General features: G+C 33.5%; 1 protein-coding gene across 9 annotated transcripts in view; it reads left to right on the top strand.

The window, feature by feature from the left end:
• The window catches only part of trio (trio Rho guanine nucleotide exchange factor), a 492673-nt gene that overhangs the window by 138747 nt on the left and 328031 nt on the right, over positions 1-25895 (top strand). For all 9 annotated transcript variants that reach the window (XM_088224402.1, XM_088224401.1, XM_088224400.1 and 6 more), the window contains 9 exons: positions 1511-1736; positions 3168-3371; positions 5090-5436; positions 6487-6729; positions 8192-8549; positions 8639-8752; positions 10382-10648; positions 11595-11842; positions 11931-12030. In XM_088224402.1, the coding sequence (XP_088080528.1) occupies positions 1511-1736; positions 3168-3371; positions 5090-5436; positions 6487-6729; positions 8192-8549; positions 8639-8752; positions 10382-10648; positions 11595-11842; positions 11931-12030 (2107 nt within the window). The remainder of the gene's footprint in view (positions 1-1510; positions 1737-3167; positions 3372-5089; positions 5437-6486; positions 6730-8191; positions 8550-8638; positions 8753-10381; positions 10649-11594; positions 11843-11930; positions 12031-25895) is intronic.

The following is a 25895-nucleotide window of genomic DNA, read 5'->3' as shown; positions in this document are numbered from 1 at the left end:
CTTGCCAGGTATCTGCTTCCTGGCGCATGACCTAAGCTTGTTACAAGTAGCACATTTGGGCAATCCACAGTAGGGCTCAAGGCCTATTGGGGCTGTCTCAGCTCCCAACCTTGCCAATTCATCAGCTTTTTGTGCCAAGCTATGTATCTATAAGTGACCAAAGGTCTTACCATGGCTGTATATAAACTGCATTACAAACAAACAAAAACAAACAAACCATCACGCCGTTTCCCCGTAGGGGTAGGCAGAGAGGATAGAACGCCACAACACTCTATCTTTGCATACAGATCTCGCTTCCTCTACATTCATACATCTTCTCATGCACGCGCGCCGATTATTCCGACTTTTGACATGTCCATCTTTAAGTATTTGTTGGATTTGGTCATGCCATGTCTTTCTCGGTCTTCCTCTATTTCTGCATCCATCAACATTCGCATTGTAAATATTCTTAGCCGTTCTCTCGCTGTCCATTCGTTCTACATGTCCAAACCAGCGCAGAGCTCCTTTCTTGATTTTGTTGATAATGCTTGTCTCAGCCTTACATAATGTACGGATCTCAACATTTGTGCATCTATCGTACATAGATGATTTTACCACACATTCGCCTGAGAGATCGCATTTCGACAGCATTCAGCCTACTTTCTTGAGATTTAAGAATATTCCCAGATACTTGACATTCTTGGAAAACTTTATAGTCGTATCAAAAAGAGTTGGAAGCGTAAGAGCAGCTCACTTCCTCCTCTTTGTTACAGGGGTTATAATTCTTTTTCTGGAATTGACTGGCATTCTGGCAAAGAAAGTTTGGTCTTTTACACAAACTTACAATATTCTTCAAGGCCATGAGACTCGATACGGTACTTAAGCATTTACCCATAATCGAGACTACCAGGTCATCGGCATATCCTTAAGTCACAAACTGCGCATAATAGATTGTCAACCGCAATCGACCATTCAAGTTGTGATAGAACACCTCCTTGAGGACAGCCTCCGTAAGCGATACCTCTTTGATGGCATCTAGAAGTGCCGTCCTGACTGTTCTGCTCGATAGCATTCACTCAATCCATTTTACAGTGGTTGAATCAACGCCTCATTTTATTTATTTACGGACTTCTTAAGTCCATTTAGCAATGGTAAATACATTTCTTTATAATACATATATCTTTTAATATTAATGCACATCCTATTATAAATGTCATATAAGTGGGATATACTTATTATGAAATTAACTTTTTTTTAGTACACATCGCAATCGGTACATTAAAAATTTCAAAGCCCTATAATCAGATATGTCAATTCTCACCTAATTTATTATTACTTGGCATTATTTGTTTTGGAAACCATGACATCATTTGTTTTCAAATATAACAAGATGTACTTTTATTATTTAAATAAAAACATGACATATACAAAGAATTCAGCATTAAAATTATCATTAAACAATTTATTACTAAAATGTACTATTTTGTATATTATCTTTTCAGTTTAACAATTTAAATATGTAATTTTGTAGGGAGATATCTGAGGAGGTGTCAAAACGTTGGCACCAGCTTGTAACTCAAGCAGAAGAACGTCATAAACTTGTGACAGCGAGTATCAACTTCTATAAGACAGCTGAGCAAGTCATCTCTGTGCTGGATTCGTTAGATCGGGAGTACATAAGAGACGAGGACTGGTGCGGTGGTGCCTCGGCTCATGGAGATATTACCAAACCACCTGCCTCTGATAAAGCATCACAGGTACTTAAACCTTTAATTCTAATACGCGGTTTGGGATTGTTTATTTTAGATACAATTATGTAGAACCAAAATCAGATTGCCTGTTTTGTTAAATTTTTTGTAAATTATTATATATATGGCGGCCTCCGTTATGTAGTGGTCAAGACGCTTGACTCACGCATGGAAGGTTCTTGGTTCGATTCCCAGTGAGAACACAAAAAAATAAATTAGATTTTTCTCAAGCCTGGGTGTTCTATGATGTAATTCACCACTGTAATTGGGCCTCTTGGCCTGTTGTGGTGCAAAAATAAATAAAATAAAAACGTATGTCTTAAGTTAAAGATACTAATTTTTCTATAATTCTGGAACATTTTTTATCAAAACATTGTTATTCATTTTTTATGTTTATCTAATGTTAAATTATTTTTAAACACATTTGATTTAACTACAAGTCGCGCTAGTTACTTATTCATAAACATCAGAACAATTTTATGTGATGAGTCATAAGGACTTGTCAAGAAGGGTATCATGATAGATATAGTTAAGGCAATAAAAGGTATCAATGGTAGCAGTACGCCTAATGCCAAACACTCTTCAAGTGGATCCGAAGGTCAGTTAACAAGCGACAACAGATTTTTCTGTGGTTTCCTCGTCATTAGCAACGAAGCTTTAAAATCAAATGCAGCGAAGCTTTAAAAACAAGCCACAGCTAAAACATCCCACTCGATCCTATAATATTTATTATAAACATAATAACTTAATAAAATGTTTCATTTACATAAATTTAGATTCTTAATATTTATTGGAGAAATATAAATAAATAAATGTCCCTTTTAAGTAAATATAAACCCTGTACATTATATGAGTGGGGTTAAATTCAGAAATGCTACTGACCATGATCACTGTTTTCAAGAAGACCAACAAAACCCGTAGAAAAAGACCATTTATTTTTATTTCAATCTGTGCACTTAAAACAATTATAAATTGAGTTTTTCTACTGACTTTTCTTGGTGGAACTGCATTTTATTTATAATAATAAAAATATCTGTTTAGTTCAATTCCACTTTTATCTCTTACCGGGTTTCATCGTGACATCTTCAGACTGGTGTGGGTCTTGACGAAATCCGGTCGCTGGTGAAAATTATAAATTAAAGTGGAATGAAACCAAAAGCTTATTTTCATTATTTTAATTAAAATAAATAGTATTTTCGCTACATGTTACCACGCATGAGTTACACATTGAAATTAAAAGAACTTGTCTCTTTACTACTGGTTTTTTGGTCTTCCTAAAAACAGTGACCATGGACAGTGGTGTTTTTGCTTTTAATCTCCTTGTATGTAAGCTAAAACATAATGCATGTCCCGTATAAAAAAAAAGAAAATCTTACACCGGTTAAAAAAAAACAAAACCCATATGCAAATATAAGTTATTTGCTATTTTTACTTTTTTAGATTTCTCAATTGATTGGGAAGCACCAGGAGCAGAAGGAAGCCTTTCTAAAGGCTTGTACCCTCGCTCGCCGTACAGCAGAAACCTTTCTCAAGTATGCAGCTAGAAGTGCAAGATCATACGCTAGACCTTCAACCAATAACCCAGGGTCATACGATGCCTTGGTTCGCTCCATACTGGACCGAGTGCTAGCGCAAGAGAATGACGTAAGTTGTTCAAATTCTTTGGATGTTGAGAATTTAATGGTGAGATCACCTAAAAAATCAAAATGTGGTTTTTCCTAAGTCTGGGTATTTTGTGCTGTAATTGGACATCCTGGCCTGTTGTGGTGCTAAAGAAACAAAAACTCAATATTATAAATCAATGTTTTTGACGCAGATAAACAGTATTTTTGATACAGTTTCAATTTCAATATCAAACTATTACGTCGTTTCTCCGTAGGGGTAGGCAGAGAGGATAGAACGCCATATCACTCTGTCTTTTCGTACAGACCTCACATTCTCTACATTCATGCATCTTCTCATGCACGCACGCATGCTGATTATTCCGACTTTCGACAAGTACATCTTGAAGCATTTGTTGGATTTAGTTATGCCATGACCTTCTCGGTCTTCGTCGTTCTTTGCATCTATCAATATTTGCATCGTAAATATTTTAGTTGGTATTCTGGATTTAAAAAGAATTAATTGAGATTTTAAATAATTATATAAAAATATATTGAGTACTTCAAATAATTGCCTGTCTAGTGGTGTAATTGCTGCCGCGTTTGCCCACTATTTTAAAGTCCCGTGTTTGGTCCAGCAAATGCAGTGTGTGGCTGATTATCTGACCAATAACAAATGTAACAAATAAACCAGAATCGATACCGTAACTAATACACTTTTGGGCGTGGATAAAGGGATGATAGTGACCACATTATAAAAAAAGGTCTCTATGAATACACTGTTTATTCTCAACAGATTAAACATTAACCGTATCTTTTGCCTATTCAATTAAAAATACTGTAAGCCGATATAATTATGCTATGTAAGGAAATTCTAAAAAATGCTTTATCATATTTCTTTTCACTAAATCTGGATATGCGAATGTAGTCTTCATTACATTGTGCTGTTGTCAACTGTTTCTACTCCTATCATTTCAATAGTAAACTGTTGTGGGTGAATTTCACAAGTCATTTTTCATTTGTGCGTTGTGGGACTATTTTTAGCGCATAGTGTCATTTATTGTTATAGTTAGTTATTAATTAGAAAAGGTCATTATTCAAAATTATTATTATTGATTTGAAATTATTATTTTATTGAATATTGTACTTTTAATATTATAATGATGTGATTTAAATTAATGATTTGAAAAAATCCATATTACTTACTTAAGTATAATTATATTTAACTTAAGTTAAACCCTGCCTATAGTTAAGTATTTACGAGTTTTATTTTCATTGCATAATAATTGTTTTAATCTTTGGTAATATGGAAGTTTAGGCATATAGGTACAGAGCTTATAATTTGTCATTGGCTTTTTTAAGTGATTACTTTACTCACTGAAACATTCAACATTCTGCACATGTTTGAATATCCATATCTCTTTAATTCTTTTCTCTGTTGAATAATTTTAATATCTGACACAAATCTTTTAAGGGACAATAAAAGCAGCAAAGTTAAACATAAAAATTGCCATTTATAAAATTGAAATTTTTAAAAGTGTTCATATCGCTTCTTTGCAAAAACAATGTAGTATCTCAAAAAATACAATTTTACAAGAAAAAAACTATAAAATCTTATCAAATTATTTTTTTTACCATGGATCTTCAATTAATTCCTTTATCTTCAATTAAGATCCATTGTAAAACTTATGACATGTCATTTCATTGACCATTAGGCTTTAGAAATTAACCGTGATTCCAAATGTTTCTTTGTCATTCCAGGTATTAGAGCATTGGACGATTCGGAAAAAGCGGCTAGATCAATGCCAACAGTTTGTACTCTTTGAGAGATCCGCTTACCAGGCAATAGAGTGGATACAGGATACCGGGGAAAAGTATCTCGCTGCCAGGAGGGCGGCTCCCGGAGTTCAGAATAACAATTCTCAGTCAGCTGAGGGTTCAGCTTCAAGCAGTGATCGCTTGGTCAGGGAGCAAGCAGAGTTCCGAGGAACAGCCAGAGAGAGCAAGGAGAGAGTCAAACTCCTTACTCAGTTGGCTGACGGACTTGTAGACAAAGGCCATGCGCATGCTGCGCACATTAAACAATGGGTGGCTGCTGTCGACTCCAGGTTTGTCAAATGCTCTGTTTTCAATTTTTGATGTTAGTCAAAAGCGCTGGGACCAACTTCATTGATAAAATGAAGGAAAAGCGGAAACTTTATTTATGTATGGCATTTCTGCCATTTACATAACATGTTATTAAAGAGTTTCTATGAAACATTAATGTAATTGGAGGAAAAGATATATTTTACTACACATATAAAAACCTTACAGTAATAACCTAATAGAGTCGCTCATTCAGAGAAAAACCATTCTATGATTATTGACCACAAACTTAGCTATATATCACAGTAATACAACGGGTCGTATGTACTTGCATTGGGAATTGCGAGCGCAAACCAAAACCGTCCATTACACGTTCTTGTTAACGCTTTTATTCCATGTAATAGAGAGCTTAAGGGCTTCTCTAGAGAATTATTACTCTGAGATAAAAACACATACATACTTACATAATATTTATTCCAACTCTAGGTACTATTCTCTGTGTTAACACGTATAATTTTTTTGCACCACAATAGGCCAGTAGGTCCAATTACACTGGTAAATTACAACACAGAACACTCTAACTTGAGAAAAATTACATATTAACTTTTGTGTTCTCATCGGGAATCGAAACCCGGAACCTTCCGTGTGTGAGTCAAGCATCATAACCATTACACCAAGGAGGTCGAAATATATTGGAAATTTATATATTAGGCAATAACAAAAGTACAAATGACATTGAAATAGTATGCCACCATAGTAGTGGCATTAGAGTACAAACGGTCAATTAATTGTGATGTAATGATTAAATACTGTTTTAAGGTTTATTCCACTTTTGTTTATAATTTTCACCAGTGACATCGTCAAAGTTTTAATAATTTAATGTGGTATTTTATTCTTACAAGAAAATGCAGTCTTACAAAAAATTATCTGTAGAAAAACTCAATTGGTTGATTAGTTATTAAATAAAATGTACTAATATGTTTGTCGAATAAAATTTCATTAAGTGCGTCAATTTGTATGTGGTTTTATATTATAATGCCAAATCAATACATTTATATTCTCTATAATTTAAGGTACAAGGAGTTTAGTAATAGTATGGAACTATTCAGAGTACAGCTTGGAGCATCGTCTGGTCCTAGTGAGAATATAACATCTTCCATTGGCTCTGGGTCCTCGAGCGCTCTAATATCCGATATGGGTGCAACAGTCAGTGGCCCTGGAGAGAGAGGAGCTGATCCTCCGCTTGACGGCAAACTTACTTCGCTGCCGTCCAAAGAAATCAATGAAGAAAAAAGGCGTAGTGCACGACGTAAAGAGTAAGTTCTAACCCAAGATTTTAACCCTTTAACCAAGTTAATATAACACATCCTTATATGACTGCTGTGCGATACAGTTTTCACAGAAGGCAGCATTGTTTATTGTAACTAAATTAAAACGTTGAGAGAATTAGGACATTGAATTTGTGTGAATATTATCGTAAACATTAAAATGAAATATCTTTGGTTAATTAAGAGAAAGTCATGGTTAATTACTGAAGAAGGCAGAGTTATTTGCCAAAACTAGTCGGTTATTTAATTATAAAAAAATTTGTTGAAATGCAATCCCTCGGGCGAACGTGTGATAAAACGATCTACGATAGGTGCACAAATGTCGAGATCCGTGAAATGTGTAAAGCTGAGATATGCGTTATTGACAGAATCAAGAAAGGGGTGCCGCGTTGGTTTGGACATGTAGAGCGAGTGGACAGCGAAAGAACGGCTGAAGGATCTACGATGCGAATGTTGATGGATGCAGAAAACGAGGAAGACCGAGGAAGACATGGCACGACCAAGTCCATCAAATACTTGAAGATGAACATGTTAAGAGTAGAAATAATCAGCGTGCATGCATGAGAAGATGTATGAATGAATGTAGGGGAAGCGAGGTCTGTATGCAAAGACAGCGTGATATGGCGTTCTATCCTCTCTGCCTACCCCTACGGAGAAACAGCGTGATGGTTTGTTTGTCTGTTTATAAGTCATAATAGTTGTTGCCTTAGAGTAATAAGGCGTTACCACTGTAGAGCGGATAAAATTCATACTAGGATTATCAATCACAAAGTTAGCTATAGTTTACAGCAAATCAACGGTCCATTGGTACTCAGGTCGAGAATCATAGGCGCCGGGACGGAACTGTTCATTATACTTTTGTTGTTAAACCGAATAATTGCATTGCTGTTGTTATCACTCTGAGGTTGTAGCCGACCTAAACAATGAAACACACGGCTTCTATAAGCCTGAATTGATATTTTATCACTAGGTTTATGTGATAATTTGAAATTCATGCATTAACGTAATGAAAAAATAGAAAATATTTTACAAAACAACCCCCTGGCTTTGAGCCTTCATGTCAGATTAATGGCACGGGGAAATTTTTCCTTAGATAAAATGCACTATTATAGCGCCTTAGTTCAAACACTGCCCGGTAACCTCATGTGGACGTGAAACGTTTGTTCTCAATTTATAAATATATTTTGACAGATAGATAACTGCAAAACGGAAAATTTATAAAAATACATTATTGTTAACATTAATAAATAGAAAGATTTTTCATTCATATTTGCGTGTATATTTCAGGCTTTTTATCTTGCAAACAATCTGGTCTCTAGTTACCATATTTACAGATAGCTTTTTATAACAGATAATTATTTTATAACTTATGCTACATTTTAACCGATATCATAATAAATGTAAACTTTAAACGCCAGTAAAAAAATGTCTCATCAAACTTTTTTTTCAGATTTATTATGGCAGAGCTGTTACAGACTGAAAGAACTTACGTGAAAGATTTGGAGACTTGTATCAAGTCATTCTTGCATGAAATGAAAGCCAATCCTACCACCGTCCCCCCAGCCATAAATGGCAAAGAAGAACTTATATTTGGCAACATGGAAGAAATTTACAGATTTCATAATCACATATTTCTCAAGGAATTGGAGAAATACGAAACAATGCCAGAAGATGTCGGTCATTGTTTTGTCACATGGGCGCAGAAGTTCGACATGTATGTATTCTACTGCAAAAACAAACCTGACTCCAATAGCCTGCTAGTCCAACACGCTGGAACATTTTTTGAAGACTTACAGCACAAACATAAGGTTAGTATTTATATCTTATATTAATTTTCTTGCCTATAAAAATGTCTATATTTAAATATGTCGATGTATATTTTTCATTTTATTTTTAGGTGGAACACCCAATAGCTGCATACCTTATTAAACCTGTCCAGCGTATTACCAAATATCAGCTGCTTTTAAAGGATTTGCAGGGATGTTGTGTTGAGGGTCAAGGAGAAATAAAGGTGAAAATTTTATTGCAATATGATATAATTCATATCCATACTTCATCACCGGGTTGTAAAATACAAATTAGTACATTTTACCTAGTTCTATATTTAAAATTATTCTGCTGGTTTTTCCGCCAGTACTCTGAGAAGTTTTTCTTGATATACTATGTAGTACTAGAGATCTACACAGGCCGCAGTAACGCCACTAGCTTAAATAGCACTGACCCCTAAAGTTATCAAATTAAGATTAAAGTATTGTAAATCCACTTACTATTTTTATTCAATTTTTCCATATTTTCCACAAATATAGTGTAACTGTCAGTTGAGTTTATTGTTAAGGGATCCTAAAGAGTGTTCTGTAAATATATTACTTACTATTTTAACTAACCAAAAATACCGCTGGAGTATCAGAAAAACTCATTATTTAGTGTAAAAATAGCAATAATTAAAAACTAGCGTCTCTTAGTTCCTAAAATGAATTTATTTAAGTAAAACATTTAAAAAAAAAAACAGATTGTACAGTGTTGCAGTATTACTCACAATATGAAAATTACCATACGCCTCAATTTCAAACATATAAACAAACCATCATACCATTTCCTCGTGAGGGTAGGCAGAGAGGATAAAATGCCATATCACTCTGTCTTTGACATGTCCATCTTCAAATAATTGTTGAATTTGGTTGTGCTATGTATTTTGCATCGTAAATCCTTTTAGCCGTTCTTTCGCCATCCATTTGCTCTACATGTCTTGATTTAAAAAAAAATATATATTTTACATGGCTTACTGCCTTTTATTATACACAGCAATGTGAAATTAAATATACCTACTACATTTGGTACACGTGATGTACACATATTTTGTTGATAATGCTTGTCTCAGCCTCACATAATAACGCACGAATATTGACATTTGTACACCTATCATGCATAGTTTTACCACACATTCGCCTGAGAGATCGCATTTTGACTGCATTCATCCTTGTTTTTCCAATTCCATACTTTGCTTCAATACATCGACACCAGGATAATCGTGGGATAAACATTTGTTTACCAAGGTTAATTTAAGTGCACCATTCACTTTGTTCCTGTCACTCACCCTCCTTTCAAAATATTTCTGTCATTCCATCCCTATTAAACATACTTCACAGACACACAAATTTCTCTACCAGGTAGAGTCTACCAGTTTTAGTATAACCTCATTCACAGTGATCTCACATTACGTCATACTATCGTTTCTTTCAAAAATCAAAACTATCACATTCTGTTTATTGACATTTACCGGCAAATCGCTTCCCTTGCATATATCGTAGGCTTATGTTACCAAGAATTGCAGGTCCTCTTTGTTGCTAGCAAAAAGCATGGCATCATCAGCATACTGGAGACATTTCAATAATTTATTGTAAAAAATCGGTGTTATTATTCACATATGCATTACAAAAATCTTAATTTTGTAAATTTACTTATACTCTTCGTATGCACTAAGAATAGGTCATACAGTGGTGTGTTATAGCAGCTATTCATTCCTTTATTAGCAATGTCTATTCTAATTTGTGGCGGTATAAGATTTCCTTTGGAAGAAATGAAGACCTGAAAATTTTATTTTGCTTACTAAACTTTGTCTAAAACTCCTTCTGCCTTTCAGGACGGACTCGAAGTGATGGTTGCTGTGCCTAAGAAAGCCAATGACGCGATGCACCTTTCCTTGGTGGAAGGATTGCCCGGGGACGCCACAGGAGGAGCGCTGGGAGAAGTGTTACTGCAAGATGCCTTCCTGACTTGGGAGTCCAGGGGTTTAGTCAGGAAAGGCAGAGAACGAAGAGCATTCCTTTTTGAAATGTATCTTTTACTAGCCAAAGAAGTAAAAGACTCCCATGGAAAAGCCAAATATATCTATAAGAACCGTCTCATGGTAATTACTACTATCATTGATTTCTCACAGTAATTATTATAATAATGTATCAAATTTTTGTCTTAGCAATGAATATATTTTTATCAACAGGATATGATACTCAAGCAAAAATATAATATTTATATCATCCGATTTATGAGAAGGTAGTAAATCTGGCATTTCCTAAAAAAATATGGTTTTTAAATTCTTGAAAAAAAAGTGGACAAATTCTTCAATCGTTATTGTTAACTAAGTAATCTTTATTTATAAAAATGCACAATCAATCGATACAAAATCGTAATATATTTTCGGATGTGACGCCAAACTCGATCCTTTGTTCTCCTCTGAGTTCCGCACATGCGCCAGTTGGGGCATTATTATTGGTTTGCATGGAGCGCCATTGTCGCCCCTAGCGGTGGATCATGGAAGTTGTACGCGTGGCGCTAATATTAAAATATTAGCTAACACTATATAAAAATGGTTATAAAGATATATTATTCGATGCGCAAATCTACTTTTTAAGTGGACTCAATTAATTGTGACTCGACTAAATGTACGGTTTTTACATTGGGTAGTAACTTTAATATTATGATGTAATATTTAGTCCTTGTCTACAAAAATTTGGACAAACTCAAAATATTGTTGATAATATTTTGAGTTAAGATTCATAATTAACAAACTTTAAATTAACCAATATCCATCCATATTGACAATTAAAAACTATTTGAAAAAATGAAGTAATTTTTTTGGTTCTGCTGTAAAATACTCATACTGAGGATGCCTTGGGGGGGATGAACGGGAACTAGCAGCCATTAAAAAAGCCTAGAGACTATTGTGGACACCATATGCTCTAACCATGGAGGGGACATGGAATGATGATGATGATGATGATTTCATATGAAACTGACAATGTGTGTAACATTTATCTCAAATAACCAAATAAAAAAAAGCTTTTTTTTTTTTTCAGACTTCCGAGTTGGGTGTAACGGAGCATATAGAAGGAGACGAGTGTAAATTTGCCGTGTGGACTGGTCGAGCTCCCGTGCTGAGTGATTACCGCTTAGTCTTCCGAGCGCCTTGCCTCGATGTTAAGCAGCAATGGGTAAAAAGACTCCGCGAAGTCATCCAAGAGACATACTTCAACTCAGCCCTCCCCCTACATATGCCTAAGAGCCCAGCTAAGGTTAAACCCACTCAGAATCAGAGATCAAGCAGGTAATTATTCATATTCCGCACATTTGAATTTGTTTTATACTTATGCTCAATTTTTCAACTGTGAAATAAAATGTTTATTTTATTTTAGGGATCTCGAAGAGTGTACATCCCTCGATGAGAGTGTGGAAAACTTAGATAGAAATTCCCTTGCATCATTTGGCAGCGGAAACACTACAGATTCTGATAAGGTAAGAGCTTTTTTCTGTGTTAATTAGAAGTACATATAAGGTGCGTGGAAAAGGTGGTCCTCATTGCCGTAGTTTCTCACGTATAAACAAAGTTGCAATGACGAAGTTCTGTGGTTTTTTTTATTTGTTAATAGACTATCAAACTATGCCAAAATTTTTATGTATCGTTTTATCAGCGCTATGATTTTCAAAGTTTTGTATTTCTAAAATTAATCCGCTTGTGACGTCTCAAGTTCTCTTCCGCTTCTTCTGTCAGTTCTGCTGATTGGTGTGTTGAAAATAAGTAAACCGGATATCTTCCACAACTCTCTTATCCATTGGTTGATTCATATGAACTAGTGACGTCGTTCAAAGTAGTTTGTTTTTATCAAAATATTTTTTTAATTTTTCAAACATTTTCAAGGAACTTTGCCCTATAATTTACTGCTCTAATTTTTACCCGCGTAAGAAAATATTTTTTGTATCCAATTTCCCATAGGGCTGAAATTCCTCATTCTCGTTTAACCTGAAAGAGTGAGTTTTTGAGAGAAAAAGTAGTTGCTAATGTTTCAATAAAAATGAAAGAAATTAAATTTTTATTTGAAATAATACCCCATCATCCATAGATGTCATTGCCATGTCATTTTTATGAATATTTATGCAGTAATTATTAACACATACACAATACTTATATATACATTATAATATTAAAAAATAAACACAAACAAACAAACTATCACCCCCTTTTCCCGTGAGGGTAGGCAGAGAAGATAGAACGCATATAACACTGTTTTTGCATACAGTCCTCTCTTCCTCTACATTCATTCATTTCATGTATGCAAACCGATTATTCCGACTTTTGACATGTCCATCTTCAAGTATTTGTTGAATTCAGACGTTCCATGTCTTCCTCGGTCTTCCTCATTTTTTGCATCCATTAACATTCGCATTGTAGATCCTTTTAGCTGTTCGTTTGTTGTCCATTCGCTCTACATGTCCAAACCCATGCAGCACTCATTTCTTGATTTGGTCGATAATGCTAGTTTCAATACACACGGTGAGTCCAGAAAGTAGTGTCAGTGATTTTTGTTTATGCGACTACATCGGAGCGCGCATGGACCGGTTGGGAATGGTAGTCAGCAAACGAACGCTGGGTTTCTCAGTCTTCTACGGCCATTTGGAGAGTGAAGACAGGCGTTTCCGCGGAAGTTGTTTTGGCAGCTTGTACAAAAGTCAAAATGCAGCGCTCGGTAGAGCAAACAAAAAATTCAACAACTTATTTGTAATCAACTCACTGACATTACTTTTACTTTCCGGACACACCATGCATGTACATATTATTTTCATAAACAATTGAAGTAAAATTTACAACGAAGCAAAGAAAACTAATGATCATAAAAGAAAAACGAGTGAATTAAAAATAATACAATTATTTTGTTTGAGATGTCTAAATCTGAAAAACATATACCAGAACCTATGTTTTAGTCTACTTTTTTGATTTTGAAAAAGGCTCTATTGTACAACGTTAAATATATCATGTCAATATTCATTGAAAATTTTTCACAAAAGTTTTCACTTTAAGAGTTTTTAATTTTTTAGCCTGTTAGCAGTTTATCGATTTTACCCATATTTCATTTCTCTGCGTATCTTAATACCGTTTTATAATAATATATGTAATGATAATTATGTATGTTGAGTTTGACAATATATTTTGAATAAATTTATTAAATTTAACACTGTTTTGAGACCACTTGAATTTATTTTGGCACAATACTAGGTACATATATAGTTTTTAAAAGGACACATCCTTTCATATTCAGGGGGGCGATTACAATCGCAAGATAGGGAAGCAGTACTTTCACAATGACAGTCTAATCAAAAAGATCATTCACACAAAATATACAGTCAAAGGTACTACTACACGAACTTACAATATTTTAACACGTTTTGTCAAGACAGCATAAAAACTAAAGAAAATTTTAACGCGTTTTTCTCGAAATCTCATTTTATGCATGTGCGTTGGTTATGCCGGGCTGCAGACATCTTATCACAATGAAGTTTGTTAGAGAATGAATGCAAAATTACCCATAAATAGAAATGCCATTTACGAAAATTTGTTAATAAACATAACTTATTTAAACCCCCCCTTCCTGATGATGTGTAGCTAGTACAAATTGCATCCAAAAAATTTAATATCTATAAATATAATAAATATTGAACTATAAAATTTTCGGTATTCCTCCATTATATCGGTTCAAATTTATTATTAAATAATTAGTACTTATTGGCACAGAAAAAGCATTAAACATCAGAAATCTGAGAAAAATCTAATATAACCAATGTGTCGCAACTTGCGGCATATGGAGTAAAAGTGTACTGAACAATGATTGTCTCACACTCTTTACATCTCACTTTCAATGCTACAGGTATATTCGTGAGCAACGGAGACAATTTTATGCGTCACGCAGGCCAATTACGAAGAGCCAGTACACTACACTGCCAGATGTCAGTAGCTCTCCGAATTTTTATTTTATTTGATTTTTTTCGCACCACAACAGGCCAGGAGGCCCAATTACAGTGGTGAATTACATCACAAAATAACCCAGGCTTGAGAAAAATCACTTTGAATTTTTGTGTTCTCACCGGGAATCGAACCCGGAACCTTCCGTGAGTGAGTCAAGCGTCTTGACCGTTACACCACAGAGGCCCCCGTTAAGGGCGGTCCTCTCGCTCACGCTGAAATCGTCAGCTAATGATATATTTATGTTTTTAGCAATTAGATTAAAAATATTATCACAATTAAAATGATTGTCTATGAATATTAAGTTTTTCCGATTTAAAATCTCTTAATTTGGCAAGTGTAATGACTACATAGCACCGTAACCCAGGGATGTTTTGTGCACAGTAGGGGAAGGGTTAAATACAATAGATTTTTATCTTGTTTCTCTTTCTGTCAGTGTTGTTGTCATATTTTAAATGTTCAAAATGAGTTTGCCTTATTAAACAAGTTCGGTGGTATTTATTTGTTTATTCATATTTTTTCTAAACTATAATTAATAATAAAAATAATGTGACCTCACTGGGGTTACCCGTGCCGAGGACACTTAACAATATACTTTTTTTTTAATGTTTTTACATTTGAGAATAAACAAAGAAGATTAATCAGAAATAATTTTTTAAATGTTCAGACAGTTTTAAACACTATGTATTTATGTTTATAATTAAGTTATGTACATCTGTATTATTTATATTACAAAATGCACAATGAAAGAACAAAAACATAACATAAGCTTTACATTTGTGGAGCAGTTGATTCAATGTTGGTATAAACTAATGTTTTTGATTTTATTATCATAAGAGTATATTTATTTACATAGGCACAACTATCCAAAATGTTATCTGAAATTTGTTGCAATCAGTAGTTTAATTTACAGTTTTACAAAATGAATTAAATATAATACTCAATTAGAAAATATGGCCAGGTTTCTGGCACAAGTTGGTAGCTATAAATATTTGAGAAATGAGATATCTTCATAAATGGCATCAAATAATTATTATTTAAAAAGTATTATTAGTATATCAAAGTATTTTGTATTTTATAAATATAAAAAAGAATATTTTATTATCATCAGCTTGCAGTTTGATTTGAATTATTGATTTAGGATGAGATTTTAACTTCAAAAGTGCAATATCTCACAACTAATGAAATGTATTCAATAACTTGTTCCAGAAACCTGATGACATTATCTTTATAAATAATAAAGTTCTTTTTTTTAATACCTACAAACGTTAGCAAAATCTATAGCACACCAAACTAATAATAAATTATTATGAATAATCAATCGCGAACTGCGGATTTATGAAAATCAGACACTAAAATAATTATTATCAAAGGTTTTTGAATGTTCGCGCAAATACAGCTCCATTTTAAATGCAGCATTGAACGAGTATTGTGCGCCGACGCACTGTTTTGATGGCGCTAGTGTTGTATGACGTCATAGGTCGCTTACAATTTTGCCACACAGATGTCGTGACGTATCGCCACCAAGCTTTATTTCGAAAATTTAATAAATATATTTAGTATTATAAAAGTACACATTTTGTAAAAAAAATATTAAGAGAATGTGCGGTCCCAGACAATTTGGATGAATAGATTTTATCTTTTTTTTTCGGTCACTCTCTCGCAAATGCCTCCCCGATACTGAAAATGACGACTGCACGTCGGACTGATTATGTTTAATTAAAATCGACGTTTCGCTCTCCCGTTTTCCGCACCCCAAAACGGAACTTTCTGTATCTGTTCCTTTTCCGTTTGTAACAATTATTTATTGTATCTGTACACCGTACGTCCGAAGACGGCAGATAAAACTGGAATTTTGAAAATCACAAGAAGTTGGTATGTTTCGTTTTCCATTGTCGTGTTGTGTCCTTTTAAAGTGTAGAAATACTGCTAGGATCTTAAAGAAACAGGATGCAATCACATTTCAAGTGTAATTAGCAAATGAATGTGTATGTAACAAATGCATTACTTAAAAATTGAATTATTTTTCCATCTGTCGGATTGTCGAAGAAACAAAATGAACATTTCGTTAGTGTTGCCAGGGTAGTATTTTTTTTACCATGCTTTGTTCATCTAATGACAGAACTAATGTAAATTGGATCTCGGATTAAACAACTCTGTGGTGAACATTTGACCGACATTAGCTTTAAAACATCAAATATTATTCAACAGGATATAAAAATATCCGTTTTATGGAAAATAAAATTTGTTTTGTATTTTAAGTTAAAAGTTAATTAATTAAATTACTCTTATTAAATGACGCTTTACTTTTCTACTCTGCTGGGTCAATCAATGTTTCCGCGTGCACAATAAAATTTTAGAGAAATTAACAAATTGATTTTTTTTACCCTACATTTGTGTTGTGACTATATTTTTTCCCATTTGGCAACGTTACTCGGTGACTTCACGAATACGCGCAGCGAATGTGGGGCAAAGTGGGGACATTTTCTGACACAGTCCGATGTATTCAAATATGATTCTACGCTCCTTCTGGACTAATCTTAATTCTAAGGTATTCACTTTGTGGAATAACATTTTAAATATAATTATAAGCAATAAAACACTTATTTTATTATTATTTTACGCCACACGCGAAACAACGAATATCGGATATTCAGAATTACAAATCGTCCGGTATAAATCGAAACTCTTGTTTTTATCAAACCGTTTATTGAATCGGGTTGTGGTCACGCGGCTAGTGTTCCGGACTCACGAATCAGAGGTCCGAGGTTCGGATCCCAATTTACCCCAACCTGAGTCCCGATTTCTGCAAACAAACAAACCTTCTCACCGCTGCCCCGTACGGGTGGTAGGCAGAGAGGATGGAACGCCACATCACTCTGTCTTTGCACGCTTCGTCTACATTCATACATCTTCTCATGCACGCGCGCCGATTATTCCGACCTTTGACATGTTTGTCTTCAAGTGTTTGTTGGATTTGGTCTTACCAAGTCTTTCTCAGTCTTCCTCTATTTCTGCATCCATCATTTTTCGGCTCGTAAATCTTTTTAGTCGTTCTTTTGCCGTCCATTGGCTCCACATGTCCAAACCAACGCGGAGCTCTTTTCTTGATTTTGTCGATAAAGCTTATCTCAGCCTTGCATAATGTACGGATCTCGACATTAGTGCACCTATCGTACATAGTTTTACCACGCATTCGCTTGAGAGGTCGCATTTCGACAGCAGTCAGCCTACTTTCATCCCCATTTTTCCAAGTCCATACTCCGCTCCATCACATCAAGGTCGGCACCATGACTCCATTGTGAACTGCTAATGTTGCCTCTTTTTTTTAAAACTAATTTAGTTATTTTAACTGCATTTTATTTAATTTCTAAGTTTGCTTATAATACCCTCATATTAAAAAAAAATATTTGACTATAGTTTTCTTTATTTTTTATTTATAGATTCTTTGCGGTTTTGAATTTAATTTGGCTTGAAATTTAAATAAATCTCCGTTCCCTCTTTTAATTGTGACGTCTTCCTTACCTGCAATCTGCGAAATCTATTTTTTTTTCAAACGTGTTTTTATGTTTGGCAACATATTTGCAAGAGACGACGACGTAGTTTGTATATTTGAAGTGGGTCGATTTCGAACTATTAATTATGTTTTAATTATAATAATAAAAATACTTTATAGTTTTATTCCACTTTTATTTATAATTATTTTATAAATTTTTTACCAGTGACCGGGTTTCGTCGTGACCGACATCGTCAGACTGGTAAAAAATTTATAAAATAATTATAAATAAAAGTGGAATAAAACTATAAAGTATTTTTATTATTATAATTAAAATGCAGTTCCACCAAGAAATGTCAGTAGAAAAACTGAATATATTAATTATGTCGTTCATTTTAAAGTATTCTTGCCGAAATAAGTACGTTTTTACAGAAAGCACTAAAGTTCTCATTGTAATGCGCCCTTGACCTGACCAAATTGACGCTGTATGAGGAGTCCATTTAATCCTGACCACCTTTAAGCTCCGACCACTTAGTGCTCTGATTCAATTATAACGCATAACGATGGATATGGATAATGTCCTGTATTACACCTAACCTGCCGTGCATTTACAACCAACGTAATCGTCAAATCGAATATTTCTCATTTCAGACCCGACAAAATGGGCGTTTATTATATATAATGTTGCAAAGCTTTCTTTATTTGTAAACGTCATTAGTGAGTGTAAAGAATGAATTTTTATAACCCCCAGTAGAAACATTTTTTTTTCTTTCTCACAAACAATAATAAATATTAAAATTAATGTGACATCACTGGGGTTACCCGTGCCGAGGACACAACAAAATACTTTTTTTTACATGTGAGAATATACAAAGAATACTTAATATACACAGAGAAATTATGAAATGTTACGACAGCTTTAAACACTACCTACGTATTATTTATATTTATTTTTAATTTACGTATACCTTTATTATTTATATTATAAAACGCACAATAAAAGAACAAAAATACAAATACGAGTATATCCCTATAACTCTGAATTCTAACTTCCCTTCATTTTTGAAAAATGTTTTAATAATCCTTTGCTTTCCCGGGCCTGTCTTCTAATGGAAAGTTCAAATTTACATTCAAAGTTCTCCAATCACAACCTTATCACTTTTGATTATTGTGACGTTTATCGTATTTTTACAACACCAATCCCATCGCGTTTTCGATCAAAAACTAAAAACTAGTCAAACTTTGTCGCTCAGTTCACTTATCAAATGGATCGGATAGCTAGAATGGACATTGGAATTCAAGAAATAGCGTCATATATAACTCGCGCGATAATTGGTTGTGCAGATAATGCGCTAAGACGTACTTCATTTTCTCCCTTGACCCGTCACAAATGGTGGAATTCCAATCTTTCGGTATTAAAAACTCTTTTAAATCGTGCGCGAGGAACTCTCGGAAGACGTCGACTAACTTGCTGTAATCCTATAGCATTGTCTTTACTCCATGCAAATTTTAGAATGGCAGATAATCAATACAAAACTGCGATAGATAAAGCCAAAAGACTAAGTTGGGGCCGCCTAGTAAATCAACTTTCCAAATCTGATTTTTGGATAATTTGCAGGTTAAGCCCACGACTGGCATTAAACATCCGTTGACCGGTATCATTACACTCACTGCCGTAGACACGGCTTCAGCTCTGCTAGTGACATTGCTTCTGATTCTCTTCATAATAAACAGATCAGAGAACATGCGTACTTTTGAGAAAACTCAAAAGGAATGAATGAATTAATTTTGAGAGATTTCGGTGTAATCAAAATAATTTCAATATTACTCTAAAATACACTTTGAATGTTTGTAAAATTTTCTTACAAATAAAAATGTGGACTATCTCAAACACATTTTTTACTCATGGGAATACAAATATTTTTGTATTGGCTAGACGTACTTCCCATATACTATTATTATTTCCGGTACAGCTCTTTCAGGATAGCAGACGTCTGGTTTTGTTCAAAATAATCCGTCACGTTCGAGACGTCCCTTTCACCTCAAGGGTGCTAGTACCCGGATTTTATCGGGGTATCCTGCAGTCAATCTATTTATTCAACCAAATCCCTGCTTCTCCGTAAATCTCCACCTAACAGACCGTTCATGAAAATCGTAGGATTTACACAGTACCATTCACTAAGTAAACATGTGAAGGCGTGGCAAGCGGAAAGCAGCGCGCCGGCGACTTGTACTATCAATCTAGGCCTTTATTTGCAGCAATTCAATTGGATCAAAGTTTTGCGATCGAACGTTCACATTTGGTGCTAATTTGCATTTTTCAGGTTCCGTTTTTTAGGAACCATAAAAACTCGTTTATCTTTGGTTTAACGATAATTCGCTTGCAAGTTAGCGGAAGTCCAAAGCACAAGCGTAATGATTCCAATAATTTGAGTCCATCCTCTATGCACAGGGGAAGTACGCCTAAGAGTATGCACCTAGCAGACGTTACCCTATAATTTTTTCATCAATCAGATATTTAAAAAAAAAGGTTAAATAAATGCCTCATTATTATACACAGTCTATCAGGAAATATAGAGAAATCGGTTTTATACCGACTATTCGATTGAAAAAGAAATCGACATAGGAAATGCGTACTCTTAGGTTAAACTTCCCTAAGAGTACGCGAGCGAGTCCTTAAAAGTACGCAAATACCATTTTCTAGTTTTGTTAAGCGATGCTCTATCTTATTGGCTTTTGCAAATTCGAATGCAAGTTTTCGAAAGTTTTTCTTTGTCTTGCCATAAAAAAATTATTTCCAGATGCTTCACATAATCTGCCAGCTCCTTTTTTTCTTTATTTTACAGAAGCATACAGTCAACAATATATAAGTGACATAAAAAGATAAGGTTTAAAGACAGACCAGCGAAGTTGCTTAATAAAAATCATACATAAAGCGTGTGATTGTTTTGGTATACCTTTCTAAGGATGTTGGAATATGATCGCGTTTTAGTCATTTTTGTAGTGTTGCTTCATTTAGACCCAAACTCTTGGCAACTATTCTTTTTGACTCCCCATTTTTAATTTGTTTCATAATACTTTCTAGAATTTCTCAAGTGAAAAACTGTTTTATTTTTCCTCTGGTGGCATCTAAAAAAAATTTTTTTTTGTATTAACAAAATAATGGAACAACGATATGTTATCAAAAAAATAGTTCTTTATCATATTGATAAATCAACATGTATCAATTTATATGTTTAAAATATTGTAATGAGTCCTTAAAAGTACGCATGGGGACTCTTAAAGAAATGAATTTGCATACTCTTGTGGATACACTCCACTCGACATACCTTTGACTGAGTTTATAAAATGACAATGATAGTTAACAAACTTGTCAACAATTTGGATTAACAAAGATATTATATATATATATTTGATAGAATAACAAAATTATAGCGGCACAACAATAAAGACATAGTACCTTAAGTCGTCTGTCAAAAATATTAGATGAAAATTCAATTTTTAAAATTATTTCGTTTGCTGGCCATATGCGTCAATCCAGTCGGCGGTAACTATGAGTCCATGATAATACATGTTTTTACTTTGCAGTGAGATTATAAGTGTTTCCATAATCATATTAAAATTAAATCGAATTATGAGATATTGTCTATGAACTGCGTCCTCTTGGGTGTACCTCCCCTATCGACGTTGGAAAGAAAAAAGTTACCAAGCGACATGTAACAACTCTTTTCAAAGAGCAAATTTAAGTAACAATATATATTTATATTTTTAATAAAAAATCCCGTATTTTAGGTTTTTATTTAAATTATTACAATGTTCATATTTTAAAGTTAGAAAGAGTACAACGTAAATTCCTTAGATTCATCAATTACAAACTTAATATACCCACTGAAAATATTGATTACGATAATTTATTATGTACACTATATATGTCAACTCTTTGTAAAAGAAGAATTATAAATGATTTATTAAATTTATATAAAATAGCAAATTGCGTTTTGGACGTCCCGGAATTAACTAGTGTTATCAGCTTAAAAGTACCTGTTCGAAATACTCGGCAGCTAACGTTATTTTTTTAATCTCCTGGCAGTCACAATTATTATTACAATTCACCGATACCTAGACTACACCGGCCAGCGGCTAGGTAACGAGTATGGTGAAGTTGATATATTTCGTCTGTCTTTATACAAATATAGGTTAAGTATTCAAAAGGTTATAAATTAATTTGTATACAATTTCTTAATATTTTTCTTTATTTACTATTTTTTTTTCTCATGTATCTCTATAATAATGTATAAACTTATATGTATGTATATGTATGTGTGTATGTTTTCATATGTAAATTTATTATATATTTTTCTATGTACCCTATACCTATGTTGGTACATTTCCTTATTTTTACTTATTATTGTATCTTTTAGTTCTTCTTATGTTATCTTTAATTTTAACTAAATTTACATACTTATGTTTCACTGCTGCACTTGAATGTAATTTCTAATATATGTAAAAGCCCGTAGGGCGTGTAAATTAATAAATAAATAAGTAAATGAATAAATTATCCATAAAAAAAACTTGAAATGACTTTTCCGTAAAGTCGCTACAAGTCGCTTGGTAACTTTTTGTGGACAGAGCGTAAATTTTGGGAGAAAGATGAGAAAATAACAAATAAGTAGTACATAATGTCCGCCTCGTGGTGTTATGGTCATCAAGTTTGCATACCGTACAAGAGGTGTCGGGTTCGATTCCCGACATGGTTGACATAAAATATTTATTCAAACATGTGTTTTCACATTAGAATATATCATAGTCCCTGGACTGGCAACTGAAACGTAAGACTAACCTTCTTACCTTCATGTAACATAAACTATCAAGATACGCTGTGCGATTGGTGTACCAATGCAGTGCCCTATGCACTATTTGGTGCGGAAATTGAATGATGATGATAATGAGTACCTAATAAGTTCTATATGTATATAAATATATAATATATATTTATTTGTCAAAAGAAAGAAAACAACAGCTTTTATAACAAAAAATACAATATTTACAAATAAACCAAAATAATAGGCCAATTATATTTTTCTGTACATAACTAAATAGTATGTCAAAAATTAAGAAAAAAGCGTACCCGTGAATAGTCACTCCGTATCATTCCACTCGTAAAAAAATAAAATATTACAATAATAATATAATTGAACATATAAAAGTTTTTCTCGGTCTAAAAAATCATTTCACCGGAGTATCCATACGGAGTAACCTCAGATCAACATTCCCTCCTTTCTTATTTCAAACAAGAGAAAATAATTATAACACGAAAGTACACAAAAAATTAAAGATGTAAAAAAATAAGAAATAGGTACAGATTAAATTATAATGATTATTTGCAATTAAGGTTCTAGCATTTTCTTTCTAGTTTTTATGAGTGGAGAAATGTATATCGATTTCAGAAAAAATAATTGTTTTCATTATTTAGAATTCTGGAAAAAGATGCATTCTTATTATTATTTGTGCTTGATATACCAAAATGAAACAATTGTTGCAGCCGAGTTGTCCGTTGATGGATACGAATTTTATTTTTTTCCGGCAATTGTAGACAGTCTTAATTGTTTTTGATTATTTCGTAAAGTAAAACGGTATCAGTGATAGTTCTTCTAGATTGCAAGGTATCGATTTTGTCAGAGACGAAGGAAATAACCTTGTTTTATGGATATCACAACAGAGATGAAGGAGTTATACTCTCTATAGCTTTCATCATTCCGCGTAATGTTTGTGATTTCCACATCTACATAATTTTATTTATGCGTATTATATTTTTATTATAATATATAATGATGTTTAAATAATATGTAATATCGGGTTCGTTTCTGTTCCTGACTAAAAGTTTCTTGTGAATTAAATTTCTATGTTACGTGATATTATTCATGGTATATTTTCTTCTGGGATTATTATTTTAGACTTTAAATGCATGCAGTAGCTCAATCACAAATAACTATCGACGTGCTTAAAAACATGCTAAGCATTTGAGCGATCACAACGAACAATAATGAACATGCTTAAGTTATAGCAGTTTTAAGTCAACACGTCCTTTATCTCTAAGTCAACACTCGTGTCGGTTTGTTTTTTGTTTTCCTCGTAAATAAATACAGTTCATTGGTGAAAAATCGGCGTTTACTATAAAAAAATACAATATATTGCATTTGCAAAAAAAGCAGTATCTAATACAAAAAAGTGAAAATTTAATTACAATTACTATGGCGACTGCTTTTCTTGACATTTGGCAGTCGGCTTGCCAACCACCGGCTAAATGCAATAAATAGCGTGATAAATAATACATTAATAAATGAAAATAGCAGTTTCGGAATATTTTCATATTTACACCGGTGAAATTCAAATATGTGATTGCGCAGCAGGATTATACGTCGCGAAACGTAAATATTTTGACATTTAAAATAAGGTGTTCACGGATATTCCGTTGTGATCGCGAATATGATAAACAACCATGGTGAGAAATTGTTATCATGTCGCTTATTAGCACGTCGATTGTTATTTGTGATTGAGCTACAGGTGAAGATTAAAAAATGATTAAATTGTAACATGCAGTGTCTTGTATAAAGGATAAATTACAACAGGGATGGAGAATACCTTAAAGAAGGGAATATGGAAATCTAGGCATAAACAGGGCTTATGACCTGGTTTAAGTGGCCACTTTACACACTGTGTAACGCAGAGACTTGGGACGTGGGACTTCTTCTAGTGCAAGAAGAAGTTTAAAAAATGTAAAATTGTTTTCAGGGTTGCCTAGTATGTGAAATAATTCAGTCGGATGAATCTCTTCCCAACAATAAAGGTTTCAACTCTTTAACTTTACTAAAATCAACTAATTAAAGAATTGAAGAAATAAATATGTTCCAACATAAGCAAAATGGTGAGTGTTACAGTGTGTAAAGTGTTCACTTAAACCAGCCAGGTCATAGGTCATAAGCCCTGTAAATGCCTTGACTTCCATATTCTCTTCTTTAAGGTATTCTCCATCCCTGTTGTAATTTTTTCATTTTTACGGGTTTCATTTTTTTAATGGTGAGTTCGTAACTTAAATTGATTTGAAATTAAAACATTGTTCTTAGTGTTATAACGGATTATATCACCAGTCGATGGGAAGAGTGCTCTCCTGAAACTGTAGTAGTGTTCTTGTAAAAGAGAAAACTGTGTAACACTAATTACACAGCTTTATTGTCATAATGCCGGTTCAATTATTATACAATGTCATTTACAACTTGTTTAAAACTGCGATCAAAAGTTGAAACGTTTAGATAAACAATGTCTTGTATTTTATTTAACTTTTGCGTAGCTGTTGTGTCACGTGGCTACATCGGATGCAAGACTTTTATTGTGACTATAGTATTGTGCGAATTAATGGAATAAAATTGCTTGTAATCATTATTTTTTTTACTTAATAGGATATTGATTGATTTGGTGTTTATTTTGTAGAACTCCATATTTAAACTTATAATTAGAAATCAAACACTGATTTGAGTCTACTGAATACTTTATTTTATTTTTACAAATATAAACATATAAAAATAAAACTTCGTGACAATTGTTTCGCCTTATTAGGGCATTTTCAAACGAATGTCGTTTCAACATTCGTTTGAAAATGCCCTAATAAGGCGAAACAATTGTCACGAAGTTTTATTTTTATATGTTTATATTTGTAAAAATAAAATAAAGTATTCAGTAGACTCAAATCAGTGTTTGATTTCTAATTATAACTTAATAGGATGTATGTCCTTCTTTTGCTTTTATAACAGCTTGAACTTTTTTTGGCATTTAATCAATTAAACTTCGGCAATTTTGTCGGCTCCCGGTAGT

The sequence above is a fragment of the Micrasema longulum genome, unplaced genomic scaffold, assembly GCF_059751315.1.
Source record: "Micrasema longulum isolate JH-2025_06_02 unplaced genomic scaffold, ASM5975131v1 h1tg000281l, whole genome shotgun sequence".
Taxonomy (NCBI): domain Eukaryota; kingdom Metazoa; phylum Arthropoda; class Insecta; order Trichoptera; family Brachycentridae; genus Micrasema; species Micrasema longulum.
This window is presented reverse-complemented; position numbering and strand designations above follow the sequence as displayed.